At 38.5% G+C, this 12,730-nt stretch overlaps 1 protein-coding gene across 2 annotated transcripts in view; it reads left to right on the forward strand.

Moving 5' to 3' along the window:
* Positions 1-123: 123 nt before the first annotated feature.
* LOC122994616 (collagen alpha-5(IV) chain-like) overlaps positions 124-12,730 on the forward strand; it is a 29,878-nt gene continuing 17,271 nt past the window's right edge. The window contains exons 1-18 of one of the 2 annotated variants that reach the window (XM_044369382.1): positions 124-365; positions 2,556-2,609; positions 6,658-6,747; positions 6,958-7,002; positions 7,200-7,244; positions 7,355-7,417; positions 7,649-7,702; positions 7,872-7,898; positions 9,085-9,150; positions 9,254-9,316; positions 9,401-9,436; positions 9,847-9,891; positions 10,091-10,168; positions 11,195-11,248; positions 11,417-11,482; positions 12,317-12,361; positions 12,480-12,533; positions 12,631-12,672. In XM_044369382.1, the coding sequence (XP_044225317.1) occupies positions 294-365; positions 2,556-2,609; positions 6,658-6,747; positions 6,958-7,002; positions 7,200-7,244; positions 7,355-7,417; positions 7,649-7,702; positions 7,872-7,898; positions 9,085-9,150; positions 9,254-9,316; positions 9,401-9,436; positions 9,847-9,891; positions 10,091-10,168; positions 11,195-11,248; positions 11,417-11,482; positions 12,317-12,361; positions 12,480-12,533; positions 12,631-12,672 (999 nt within the window). In that variant the 5' untranslated portion in view covers positions 124-293. Of the gene's footprint in view, positions 366-2,555; positions 2,610-5,741; positions 6,040-6,657; positions 6,748-6,957; positions 7,003-7,199; positions 7,245-7,354; positions 7,418-7,648; positions 7,703-7,871; positions 7,899-9,084; positions 9,151-9,253; positions 9,317-9,400; positions 9,437-9,846; positions 9,892-10,090; positions 10,169-11,194; positions 11,249-11,416; positions 11,483-12,316; positions 12,362-12,479; positions 12,534-12,630; positions 12,673-12,730 lie in introns of those variants that run through there. The other variant, XM_044369383.1, reaches the window with a different exon arrangement.

Consider the following 12,730-nt stretch of genomic DNA (forward strand, 5'->3'; position numbering starts at 1 on the left):
AAAACCTGAAGTGAGATGAGGGGAGGAAATGATGACTGGCCTTGACTGCATCAGGATGTTCAGACCGCCTTCCTCTTCAGGGTGAAATTAAACAACTCTGTGCTGTTTTGACTATGAAGGTACTTGAAACCCAGATGGAGAATTTTAACCTAACTGTTGCATTGATTTAACATCATCCATAGCCCGGGAGTGGATGGATGTAAAGGCTTGTTGCTGGGGAGGACGCTCGGACAATCATCAGACCTGAGGTGTCTTACTCATGAGCTTTTGATGTAACTGCAGCAAGAAAAGCCATGGGAAGGACAGTGTTTGAAGTTCTTCTGATCCTGTTTGCTGTGATGCTGATGGGCACTGGGGCCAAAAATGTAAGATGTTTTTTTTTTTTTTTTTTATTGCTGACATAACATTGTAGAAAGGTCTGATTTAATTCAGCCAAGAGCAGGCTGCTATCTGCATAGGTTTTGAAATGCAAACTTTTTATTGGCTGACTTTTTCCTTTGTGCTGCATACTATATACACATGGAACACAGTCTTATTTATGATCCTTTCTGGATCATATTGTTGCTTGTTATTTCTTTGATATTAGACTGCAGGGACTGGGTTTAGTTGCTGAGTACAGTGGTTGATTGGTTTGTTCAAGAAAAACAGCAATGTTTTCCATTCATCTTCCATCATAGTAGTTTCAACTTACCCTTTTAAGCAATGCATTAGTAACATTTTATTATTATTATTATTATTTACATAATTATTAATGCTGTTTAGTATAACTTTACCTTTTTCTTCCTGTATCTCTCCCAGGTCCCATAAAAAACAAATCCACTAAATAACAGTTTTTTGAAAAATAGCATCAATCTGCAACACTATGTTCCTTGGATATTTCCTGTTGTGTATAATGTTAGGATCAGTAATTCTTCACAGCCTTCACTTTGATATACAACACTGTGGTGTGTTTGTAACTGTAATGTCTGTGCTTATCTGCAAACATCTTGTATCCAGAGGAGAAGAGTTTGTTTGTCGTCTGTTTGCAAATTTCTGCGCTGCCATAGTAGTGGGCCTCTTTTACGGGAGAGGACAGGATATGGGAGAGGGAAAACTTAGAGGTGACTGAAGATAACCAAAACACACATCCACAGCTTGAAGAAAAAGTTAGCAGAGACATGTACAGTACGTGTTAAATGAGTATTCTGCTTAAATATGGAGAAAAATAATAACAATATGATAAGAGACTTGCAAATTGAACTGACAAAGTGAATGGTAGTGTCAAAAGAAGTTTAGAATAAGTTTAGAATAATTTATAACATATAAAGGTCCAAGTTGACTTGTTTATATTATATTTCCCCCTGCCATAAGCTTGTAATAAACACAAGCTATGATGTTATTTATTGAGTGTAGCCTCTTCTGTACATCACAGAGCATCAGCTATTAAGACTAAAGGTCACTAATGATGAGAAAAATCTGCATGCTGTTATAGTGTAGCCACTGGCAATACAATGCACCTCCTGCCCTATTATGCAAATATAAAATGTCCAATCAGTTTAATTCTTGATTACCATTTCATGTCACAAGGAAAGTGAATTAATTACAGTAAAAAGGACACTAATAAATAAGCCAAATTTAAGGTATAAGAGAAATTGAGTTGTACCCAGTGTTTCCTCTGTTTATCCAGGAGGAGTGCACTGTGGTTTATAATTAGATCTCCACTAGGCTAAGGTAAATTGAAAAAAGTTAACCAATATGAAATAACTTAACGTAAACTGATAAAGGTTCATGATATCAGAGGTTTATAGCCTATAGCTGACCTACTATATAGCCTATTGACAACCCTCCACAGTGTAACTCCTCCTTTTAGTGTGCTTCAGCGAACATTCTCCTCTGCTGATAAACAGTAATATTTACTGGCCTCAATTAAATACCACCGTGTCAAACAGAGACACAGGCTCTTAACCTGGAGAGCGATAGATGGTATTTAGGGAAATTGCCTTCATAAATCCTCTACAAATCCTTCCAAAGTAAACTCTCTTCACTGGGCAAATAACAATTTATTGATTAACATAATATTTCTAAAGGTGGCACTTGCCACCATCAGAGCAACAATTTGTTTGATCACTTGAATCAGCGGACTGAATCTGATTGAATTGATTCATGTGGGAACAAGAATGATTTCATACAAAAATGTATTCAAACAGCAAAACAACGTGAAGTATGACAGTGAAGCTAAACAAAACCAAAGTCAAGAGAGTATTGACATATTTATCTTGCCCTCAGGTTTATTGTCACTATAACGGGAGAGCATTGTAATTTCTGTGTTTAAAAACTCAATGAGATTAGCATATTTTCATCTGCACAACAGTACCAGTAGGTGAAAAGGATCATACCTGCTCATATTCAGTTTGACTTGTTTGCTCCTAGTACCCTCAATATTTTAATGGTTGATAAAAAAAATTGAATTGGTCTACAGTGGGATGTGGAGGCACATTCTGCTTCCAAAGGGAGGGTTAGGATGTTTCAGAACCACTGCTTTATACATTTTGAATAATGTTATAACTTTTTTTTAGTGTGTCTGCTCAGGAAGATCAAAGTGCAAATGCGAAGGAGTGAAAGGCAATAGGGTGAGTGAATCATCTCCTGTCTGTGCACAACATCATCAAATGAATCAATGCTGGTGTTCACTTTGAATGAATAATGCCCCTTTCAGTTTTAAAGAATGTGCCACACAACTACTTTTTTCAAATGGAAGTTTATACAAAAAACTTTTCCATTGGCAAATACTGCTTTTTTTTTTTTTTTTGCTTTTTTTTTTTTTTTTTTACCAATGTTTCAAGTACATTACACAACAGGTCATGTACTATAGATGAAACTGAATCACTACAATTTTGGCATAGTGTGAACTAGTGTGCCTGCTCAATTTATTTATATATTTACATAAAAATGAAATTAGTACACTCATCACATTTTATGCAAATGACACATTAGTATACTGTATGTCAAGATGTAATTTTTCTTCATTTATCACTTCTTTAAACATCCTCTTTCATAATTATAGGCCTATGTGTTGGGCCGTGGCTACAAGTTTGGCTATCAGCAATAATTAACGATTATCTTTGATAAAATTAATAAAACCAAATAAAATTATTAAATAAAATTATTAATAAGAATTAATAATAACGAGGCACCACCCTGGACTCAGGGAAAAAGATGCTAACATTAACCTAGCGGTGTGGCTATGCAGTAACCTGACTATAAGCAACAAGGACATCACAACAACAGTTCAATGTATAACCTTAACCAAATCAATACACGTACAGTACATTGTTTGAGTTAAACATTCTTGCTTAGCCGTACTATGCTTCACTGTGTTGCTAGGCTATGCCCAGTTGTTACCAGTCCATGAAGGAAGAGATGCTTTGTGGTGTCTTGCTTTGCAGCCGGTGAATCCGTGGGTGAGTCAGGCTGAGAAGGCTTTGGCTCTGTAGCTGAAAGATGCAGGCGTTGCTGGGGAGAGAGCACTCCAGTCGTGCAGAGGGCCCAGGTCACTCCTTTGTGTAGAGTTAGCGGCAAGCTAACTCCATTTCGTGTCTCCTGTACTTGTTAAACTGGCCAGCAGACTTGTATGTTAGCTGCTGGCACAAGGAAACTTAGTTTCTGAGTCTTAGGCAGGCTCTTGCGTCTTCTGCCGTAAAGAAGACTGTGTGTGTCTGCTGTGAGCAGGCCACACAAGAGAGCAGAGAGCTGCTCCAGCAGCTGATGGAGGTGTGAAAGACCAAGCAGCTGCTCCTGCAGCTGAAGGAGAAAGAGGGCAAGGAGCTGCTCCTGCTGCAGCTCGTGGAGAAAAGAGAAAGATAAGAGGGGAATCTCTAGTTTTGATCACCTGGATCCATGGGTGGAGCTTCACACTTTGGGTGCGAACCCCCAGGGCTCAGGTTTCTTGGAGTCTTGAAACATGTGGTAAACTGTGGTCCACATGTAGTCCCAACATATGAAAGAATTATATGTGTTGTCACTATGAAACAAATACTATTATTCATCTCTAAAGCAAATGTAACTGCTTTCCAAATAGACCTGACACCAGGTTATACAATGTTACTGTCAAACACAAACACTGCACTGAATACAACATACTATACAGCCATTTTCACAATCAAAATGCCTGAGTGCTTCAAGTGCAGCTGTCCAATGTTACACTAGTCAGATTAGGTGCAGATCCCAAATAGATCATATTTAGAAAAGCTTAAGTAGCTTCTTATTAGGTTTGTCTCCACATCTTTCATAATCATTTTAACCCTGTTAAGAGAGACCAGCTGGTTGATTTTAAATCAATTTGCATTAACCTCCAAGCAGACCCTAATAGGCATTTTCACAGCAGAAATTTTGGCTGTTCATAGTAGGAAAAACACAGGTGTTAGTAATAGCACTAATGATGGCTCTGATCCATTCCATGAGTCCCAGTGAGCCATGACAGTGTGACAGTGAGACAGAAATGTACAATACCAGGACCCTGAAACTGAAGTAGCTAAATGGAATTCAACCATCATTGAATTTATTATTTATACCCATACTTTCAAAACATCTTCTGTTAAAAAGACCTGTTAAGGACAGATTCAGCAAAATCTGGTGACTGTATGCAGTCATTTTATCAATTGCAGTGTTAGCTAATGTTAGATCCATCAATTCAAAATATATAACAAAGAGAAAAAATATATTTAATATTTTCTCAACTAGCTTTTTAACTTTGAGCTGTAATTAAGAAATAAACAGTTATTGCAAAATACTGTAAAATATCAAAAGAACTTGCTATCACCTCCAGAGTTATTGACAGGTTGTTATGTGGGGGTGGAGCAGGTGAACCCAAGTGCAGGCATACAGAGGCAAGGAAACAGGGACATGGGGTACATCCCAAGTCTCTTAAATTACATGCACGTTTCCCTCACTTGCGTCTTTTCCTTGCGTCTTAGTCCCTCCCACCGTGGATGCAAGGAGAGACGCAAGGAAACCAAGCGGAGACAGACCGAAGTGATCACAGCTGGATCAGCTGTCAGTCGGCTTTAATAGCTGTAGAAACTTCTGATGGAGTTTGTGTCTGCACACATGTGCACTGTGCTGACACTAATAAAGGTGCGCACTTATCACCGCTAGAGCAGCTGTTTCCTTTCTGCAGCCTGTTACCTGTTTAACAAACACCTAAATAAAAACCTGCATTCTGCATTTATACTGTATCCTGCTCAGAGGCACAGGAACCATTTCTACTCGCGGAATGCGTTTATACTAGCCTATTTATTGATTATTTGCATCTGTATTTTTTGGTAACCCTGATAGTGAATTCATCATTCAATAACCCAGAATATGATCAGGGTGTCTTTTGAACACTGGAAAATATTTATTTGGCTAAATGTTTCAGGGCAAATGGAAATGATTTAACTCATATCAAACCCGACGCTCAGGAATTTTCAGCCTCACATGTGACTGAATGGAAATGATGACAAATGATGTAAAATATAGATGTGTTTAACTGTTATTATGGATAAAATTAAAGAAGAGTCTGTCTGTCGCCAAGAAACAGTTTAATGGAGGAAATAACATCATGAAAAAAAATCTTTCTAATAAATGAAGAAAGTTGTTTATGGTTCTTTTGTTGATCAGACCGACAATTAACAGATTTTTAATTATGATGAATCAGAAAACAAGTAAAACATAAAACTTGAGAATGATACACTTAAAATGTAATCTGTCTCCACTTCGGTATGAAACTGCAGTGATGTATCAGATCAGTCTGATCAGCTGCAGCGTCCAATCAATAACTGATATCCAATAACGGGGCGTGTCGGCCAGTAAAAGACTTCCGTGAAGGCCGCTCTCGAGACATAAATTAAGAGAATTGAGATGTACCTATGGTAGGACAAGGTATTTACTAAAGCAGGCCAGGGGAAACTAGTACTGGTAGCTGGGAACCACTGGAACTAGCAGGGAATGGATGATAGAGACTGGTATTTGTACTGAGGATCTGATGAAAGAATGGGCAGCACACGCAGACTGTGGCAACAGGTGAGCAGGTGGGTGTGGTGAACAGGAAGTCTGGGGGCATCTGGTGGACAAGTGGAGAAATGTCAAAGACTAGAGCAGAGAGTGCTGAAGGGCTGAAGGCAGGGAAAAAGACCGAAAGGGCAAGGAAACACACACAGGGCCTAAGCAGGAATTGTGACAGGAATTGTATAATACATGGACTTACCTTTGACAACAACTTAGTCTTTAACTGTATTTAATGTTACTAATGCTTTCTTTTGCTCTTACAGGTTTATTTGTAGAGTGACAATATTTGGAAATACAGGAGTTAACATATAGTATTTTCTATAATGACCAGCAAAACAACATAGAAAGTGGTGACCAGAATGGTCTGTAATTAATCGATTCTATATGGGCATATGTTTTTCAGCAGCAGATATGTTATTTATTAAGCACCAATCCCATAGTGATACATAGTAGTTTGCAGCAGTAGTTCAACAAAACTACAGCATATTATTGACAACATTTACAAATGGAAATTTGTACAATTTGAAATGATCTCTCTCTCTTGCTCTGTTTGTGTGTGTGTGTGTCTCTCTCTCTCTCACATGCACACACTTGCACACACATACACACACGCAAATACACTCACACACACAGGGACACAAGGGTTTTCCAGGTGATCCAGGTCCCTTAGGGGCAGAGGGTCATCGAGGATCTGCTGGTCATGCTGGGCTTATGGGACCAAAGGTAGACTTTCAGTTTGGCTCTTGAGGCTCCTTCGCTCTTATTTTCTCTGTATGTACAGATCCAATAATGTTGACAGAGGGCAACATTGACTTGAACTGTGTCAAGACTGTGATGAATTACACTTTGTTGTTGTGCACCTACCTACAATACTTTTATGCTTATGCTGTATCTTACTAGATAAGATTAATTATGGCTTGTTGTCTTTGACAGGGAAACACTGGGCCTCATGGACCTGAGGGCCCAAAAGGCGATCCGGTAACATTACCATGCTATCCAAGCTTGTGTCTGTTTAGGTGTTTGTTGGGTGTTTATTTGATGTCTTCCTGAGTGAAAATTAAGTTATGATTGAAATTGCTTATGAATAATATGTGTACTGTGTGTATAGACAAAGTGCAAACATTGTAGTAGATCAAGGATCCATTCTGTAACACATTTTTAAACTATCTTTACAGGGACCAGAGGGCAAAGAAGGATTTGCTGGGTCTCATGGTTTACCGGTGAGGTGTCTTACTCTGTTTACCACCTGATAAGTGTATTGTGGACCTGTATGTTCCTGCAAGTGCTTGTAGATGTTACCACTTTAATTTCTGCTGAAATTCTCTTACAGGGTGTCCCAGGTTTACAGGGGGAACCAGGCCCTGCAGGAGCCCCAGGCTGCAATGGAACTGATGTAAGAAAATATTACATATTAACAGTGGTATAATTGCATGTCTTTCTCGAAATAGATTTGGTTCATTTGTGAGTTGCTTGCATAATGGGGTTTTACCTGAATGTTATTACAAAGTGAGCCTTTCATTCACACATTTTCTACTCTTTCTACTATTTTGAAACGTATTAATGCTCAAAAAGGGTTTGTGATACTTGATACATTGCATGTTTGTAACACATTACATATTTTTAGGGAGAAGATGGTCATCCTGGTATTCCTGGGGCCCATGGTATTGATGGATCTCCAGTAAGACATGAAATTCCAACAATTTATGATTATGTTATAATCAGTATTATGGTTTGTCACACTTCTCATCAACTTCAGTCTTCTATTGTATAGTGCTGTCCTCAAAAATAACCATCCAGAAATGCATTCACTGTTCAAATTTTGCTTCAGCTTTGTTTTTATTTTACAGGGTCCAACAGGTGTGCGTGGACCAAAGGTAATAAAATTATGCTGTGCCACCCAGGGCCAGTTGTTAAGTACTCTTTGTATTTAGGAAGGGTGAAATTGCATCCTGATGTACTCTGAAAAAAAATAGCATGACACTGCAAAAGCAGGTGCCTTCTCTGCCTCCCCATGCTCCCAAAGCTAATTTTGTACCTAGTCCATGTGAGACCAATAATTTGTTTAAGGATTTTTCTTTGTTTTTCTTTTCTTTTGTAAGAATTGTCCTTCCACTTACATCTGGAGGAGGAAATCCATTAATTCTCAAAGCTAATTATCGGTACAAAAACTGTTGGGAACAGTTTATGTTCACTTTCATGCACAAGAATAACAGCATTGAGTGTTACCACATTGTAGACTTCCTAACAGTATCAGAAATTGAGGTTTCTAGTGATCATGATGATGTTCTGTCACAGGCAGCTACTCGTCTTTGTTTAACTGACTTAAGACTTAATTTGCATGCACCTGCTCAGTCTGTCAGTTTATGTATAATGTGATGACAGCAAAAGCAAGCTGTAACTAATGGTGCCAGAAGACTGCAGTCTTCCAGTTTTTCATGGCCATGTTCCATATGTCCCTAAAGTTGAATATATGCCATCTATTAGAGTTCTTCCAGTAGTGGGTCACACTGCTGTGTTCTCACATGGTGCTTGGTCAGACTGCTTTGATTGGGTTACAACCCCTGGTCCTTGGAATGGATATGAGGCATTTCCTAGAACTGCAGCCACTTAATACAGAGGAAGAATCCACTCTACATGTTTGCATTAAAGAAACTACTGGAAGAGATTCATTTGGTTGACCATGCTAGACCTGTGAGACACTCTCTGTGACATCTCTGTGGTTCCCAAGGTAAAAATCTCTCCTAGAGACCATGAGCCAAAACACATGTTCAAATACATCTATCTATCTATCTATCTATCTATACACTATCTTATCCCTTTTTACATTGTCAACACTGAAAAGGTGTGCAGTTGCAGTATTTGCAGTTTGGGCCCATTCTAGCACTTTAATGAGGCTTGTGAGTGTGAGAAAGCACAGATACATAGAAATGAGTGATGAAGCCTACAATATGCAACCAAGAAGTACTATAACATATTCCAATATTACTGCACAACTGTTATTATCAAATATTTGTAACCACAACTTAAATGTTAAATACTTTCGCTTCCTCCATTTGACAGGGTGAATCTCCGGCATTAATAGATGCGTCACTTCAGCCTGGGCCACCTGGGAGGAAAGGAGAGCCGGTAACTGTTTAGTTGCATTAGAAATCATTTGTACAACATTTTCCCTAAAGTGGAGAAATAAAAAGCGGCACATGATTTGAATTTCTTTCTACACGTATTTTAGGGAGATCCAGGTTCCCGTGGAGAGCTTGGACTACAAGGAGACCAAGGACAACGGGGCGCTGATGTGAGTGAAGTTGTTCAGTTGCATTGTGCAGATATATGGAAAAGTTTAGTATGTGATGCTTGATATCACATTCTTTATTAACAGGGATTTCCTGGCCATCCAGGGGCTGCCGGATCTAAGGTAATGTGTTGAAGTCAACCACTTGAAAACCACCAGTGCAGGTTTTTAGTTTAATTAATTAATTTATTTATTTGGCCAGGTGCTCCAATTATCATCATTGGCAATGTTCACACCAACTGGGCAAGTGATGACCTGTTGCCTTAGTAACTACTACTTGTTGGACACAGTGCTTGTTTATCAGAAGGGCAGTATTTTGGAGTGTATTGTGATCAGTAAACTCCTTAGGTGAAAATGATGGTGACTGGATTTGTATGAAAGAAAGAATATCAGTGGAAGTTTGCAGTAACAAGGATGGTCAACATGGGTACTGCAACTGCAAAATAAAGGATTCACATTTAGATAAACATTTAGATGCAGAGAAACCAGGTTACTTATACAAATTAAATTACAAATGCTGTCCCATACTACAGGGTCAAGAAGGCTTGCGCAGTATCCATGGACCTCGTGGACTGAAGGTAATTTATGTTTTAATACACTATTATAGTGTAATATTTAAGTTACATTGAATCAAAGAGGAGAGGATGTTGCATTGAACATTGTGCCATTACTATTATTATTTTTTTTTACTTCTGACTATTTCTGTGACATGTTCATACTATAACATTGTCTGTATACATTATGTTCTATCTCAATTTTTCTTTTTTCTTGATGTAGGGGCGGCGAGGACTACCAGGCCCACCTGGGCCACCTGGTCGGATTAAGGAGTTTTTCTCTGAGGCTGCTGTGTTAAAGGTACAGTAAGAGACTGAGGTCAGATCACTGTAGCAATTAAATATTACACAGAGTGGTGTTTGGGGATAACGGAATTGCAATATCATGGCTGCATTGAAGCAAGTTATAATTTAACAATATTTTTCATCAATAATATATCATACATCTTTGTATACATCTATCATCATTGTAAAACACATAAACCATCACTAAATTGTAGTCGATCATCTTGTCATGATTTTATGGGTTGCAACTGCCTCTATGATAGTGCCAAAAAACTCAATTTGAGACGTAACCAGTGTAATGGAGGCAACACGTTTCACACCATGTATTTTCACACATCGAAATTAAACATAAGCCCCATGGTAGCACACTTCATTAGCTGGGACAGTTTCCAAATTTTGCAGTTGCTGATTGAACATCAGGCTTTTCATTTAGGCTTTCACTCAAGGTAACTGGAAGTAAATTGAAAAAAAGAAGGAAAAGGAAAAGATGAGTTCAGACAGTGGCTGTTAGGGTGAACTGAAATTGGTATTAGAGAAAAAACTGGTAGTGTCCAAAATGAAAAGTCTTTCAACAACATCAGTGCTCAGTAAATTTCATGGTAATATTTCCATCGTAGTTATTGCAAATATTTCTTGTGTAGAACTGGAAATTGTGGCCTGTTGGTGACACAAGAGGAAAGGTCATAGGGTCAAATATTTGAATTAATCCTTCAGGGACTATAAATATCCACACCAAATTTCATGGAAATCTGACCATATTCAGGATATTTTGTGATGCATCATATGTTGGTTCAAAGGAACATTTGGACATGACAGTGCAGGACAAAAGATTAGGGATCACCAAAATCATCAGGAATCATGTACTGAGCATCATGGTTATTCATGCAAAATTTCATAACAATGCAGTCCGTATAAATGTTGGACAGACAGGCTGAGTGACCAAATGACAGACTGACTGATGTCACTATGTTCAGTTCCCCAGTGCCACAAGTGCCGTCATTGGAACTAATGAACCATAACCTGCAGTTTATTTCTTATTCAGGGAATAAAAGGACCACAAGGGGATATAGGAGAAAAAGGATGCAAAGGTGCTCAAGTAAGTATCTTTTAAAAATTTACACAAATGACAGCCTCAGCCTTTCCACATTTTAAACTGTAATGCCTTTTAAAATCTCAAAAGCTCCTCCTCCTCGATGCTTGTTTTGTCTTGTTAGTGTTGTGTATATTTCTCTCAGATTGCTATTTTGTTTCAATTTCTTCTCAGGGGGATCCTGGTAATAACTATAACACAAAAGGATCAAAGGGACACAATGGACAGGAGGGTCCACAAGTAAGCGAATACTTCCCATCTTTCGTTTAAACCTCACTTTGTGACTATGCATTAATATGAAATGTGTGTGTCTCAAAACAGTTTTTATTAAATTTACTGTTTAACTGTTATTTAACTGTTGCACCATCTTTCATCCTTCAAACTAAAATTTTTTACCACATCACTTTGCATTGAAGGGTTATCAATAAAACCTTGGAAGTTGCCCCCTAATAAGAAAGATCAGCAGAGGGCAGTAATACAACATTAAACTCAATGTCATTTGCCATTAAACAGGAGAAGGAAGGGAAAGGGAGGAAAAGAAAAGAAAAAACAAGACTTGTCATTGATCTAACCCTTGTCATTCTATCATAATTCTGTTGCAAGAAAATAGCTTTGGTCCCAGTTAAATTTAAAGTTATCCCATCTGGAGCCACAATACAAGTAAAAATTACACAAGGGAAAGGGCTCAATACTGGGAAGAAATCTTAGTCTGATTCCACACTGAGATTGTTACAACTTTGCAATGTCACTCAGCTATTATGCTGCATTTTTTAGGAGTTAATGTAATGCCACCCAACATAACTGATAATCTGAAATCTGAGCCTGACTTGACCCTGAAATTTGCATGTTTAATCCTGAAAAGCCGATGTAGTTGTTTGCGGCATGCCTTGTCCATTGATCCTTGGGGCTTTTATAATTATTGGTATGTAATGTGGCCTATAACCCAAAATAGCTATTTGATGGGGAAAACAATGCCTGAGGCCCTCTGTAAACTATTCTATTTATAGAAAGCACAGCCTACTGATTCAATGCATGTCCAAATGTCCTCACAGTTGTCCTTAATTCTCCTTGCAGGGAAAGCCAGGGAAGGATGGTGATCCTGGACAATCTGGATTAAAGGTACTGTGCTACTGTGCTACCAATGTGGTATGCAGAGCCATTAGGCTAATGTGTGCGTACACGCATGTGCGTGTGCTTACTCATTGTGTGGATTTGAATATAACATAGTTCTCTTTAGGGAAGGGCTGGCCTCAGAGGTCATCCAGGATATCCAGGGACACCAGGAGGGATGGTCAGTGATCATTTAGTGCCAAAAATAATATGGAGTCTGTTGGTGGTTGGCATGCTTTGTAACATCATGCTTTGATTGTATACTTTGTCTTCCGTAGGGTGAAAAAGGAAATAGGGGTCCCCCTGGTCCACCTGGAGAAGTGAGTTTTATCATAAGTTTCTACTTATTATTCATGTGGTATTTTGATCTATTTCCAA

This window comes from Thunnus albacares, chromosome 12, assembly GCF_914725855.1.
Source record: "Thunnus albacares chromosome 12, fThuAlb1.1, whole genome shotgun sequence".
NCBI classification, from domain to species: Eukaryota; Metazoa; Chordata; class Actinopteri; order Scombriformes; family Scombridae; genus Thunnus; species Thunnus albacares.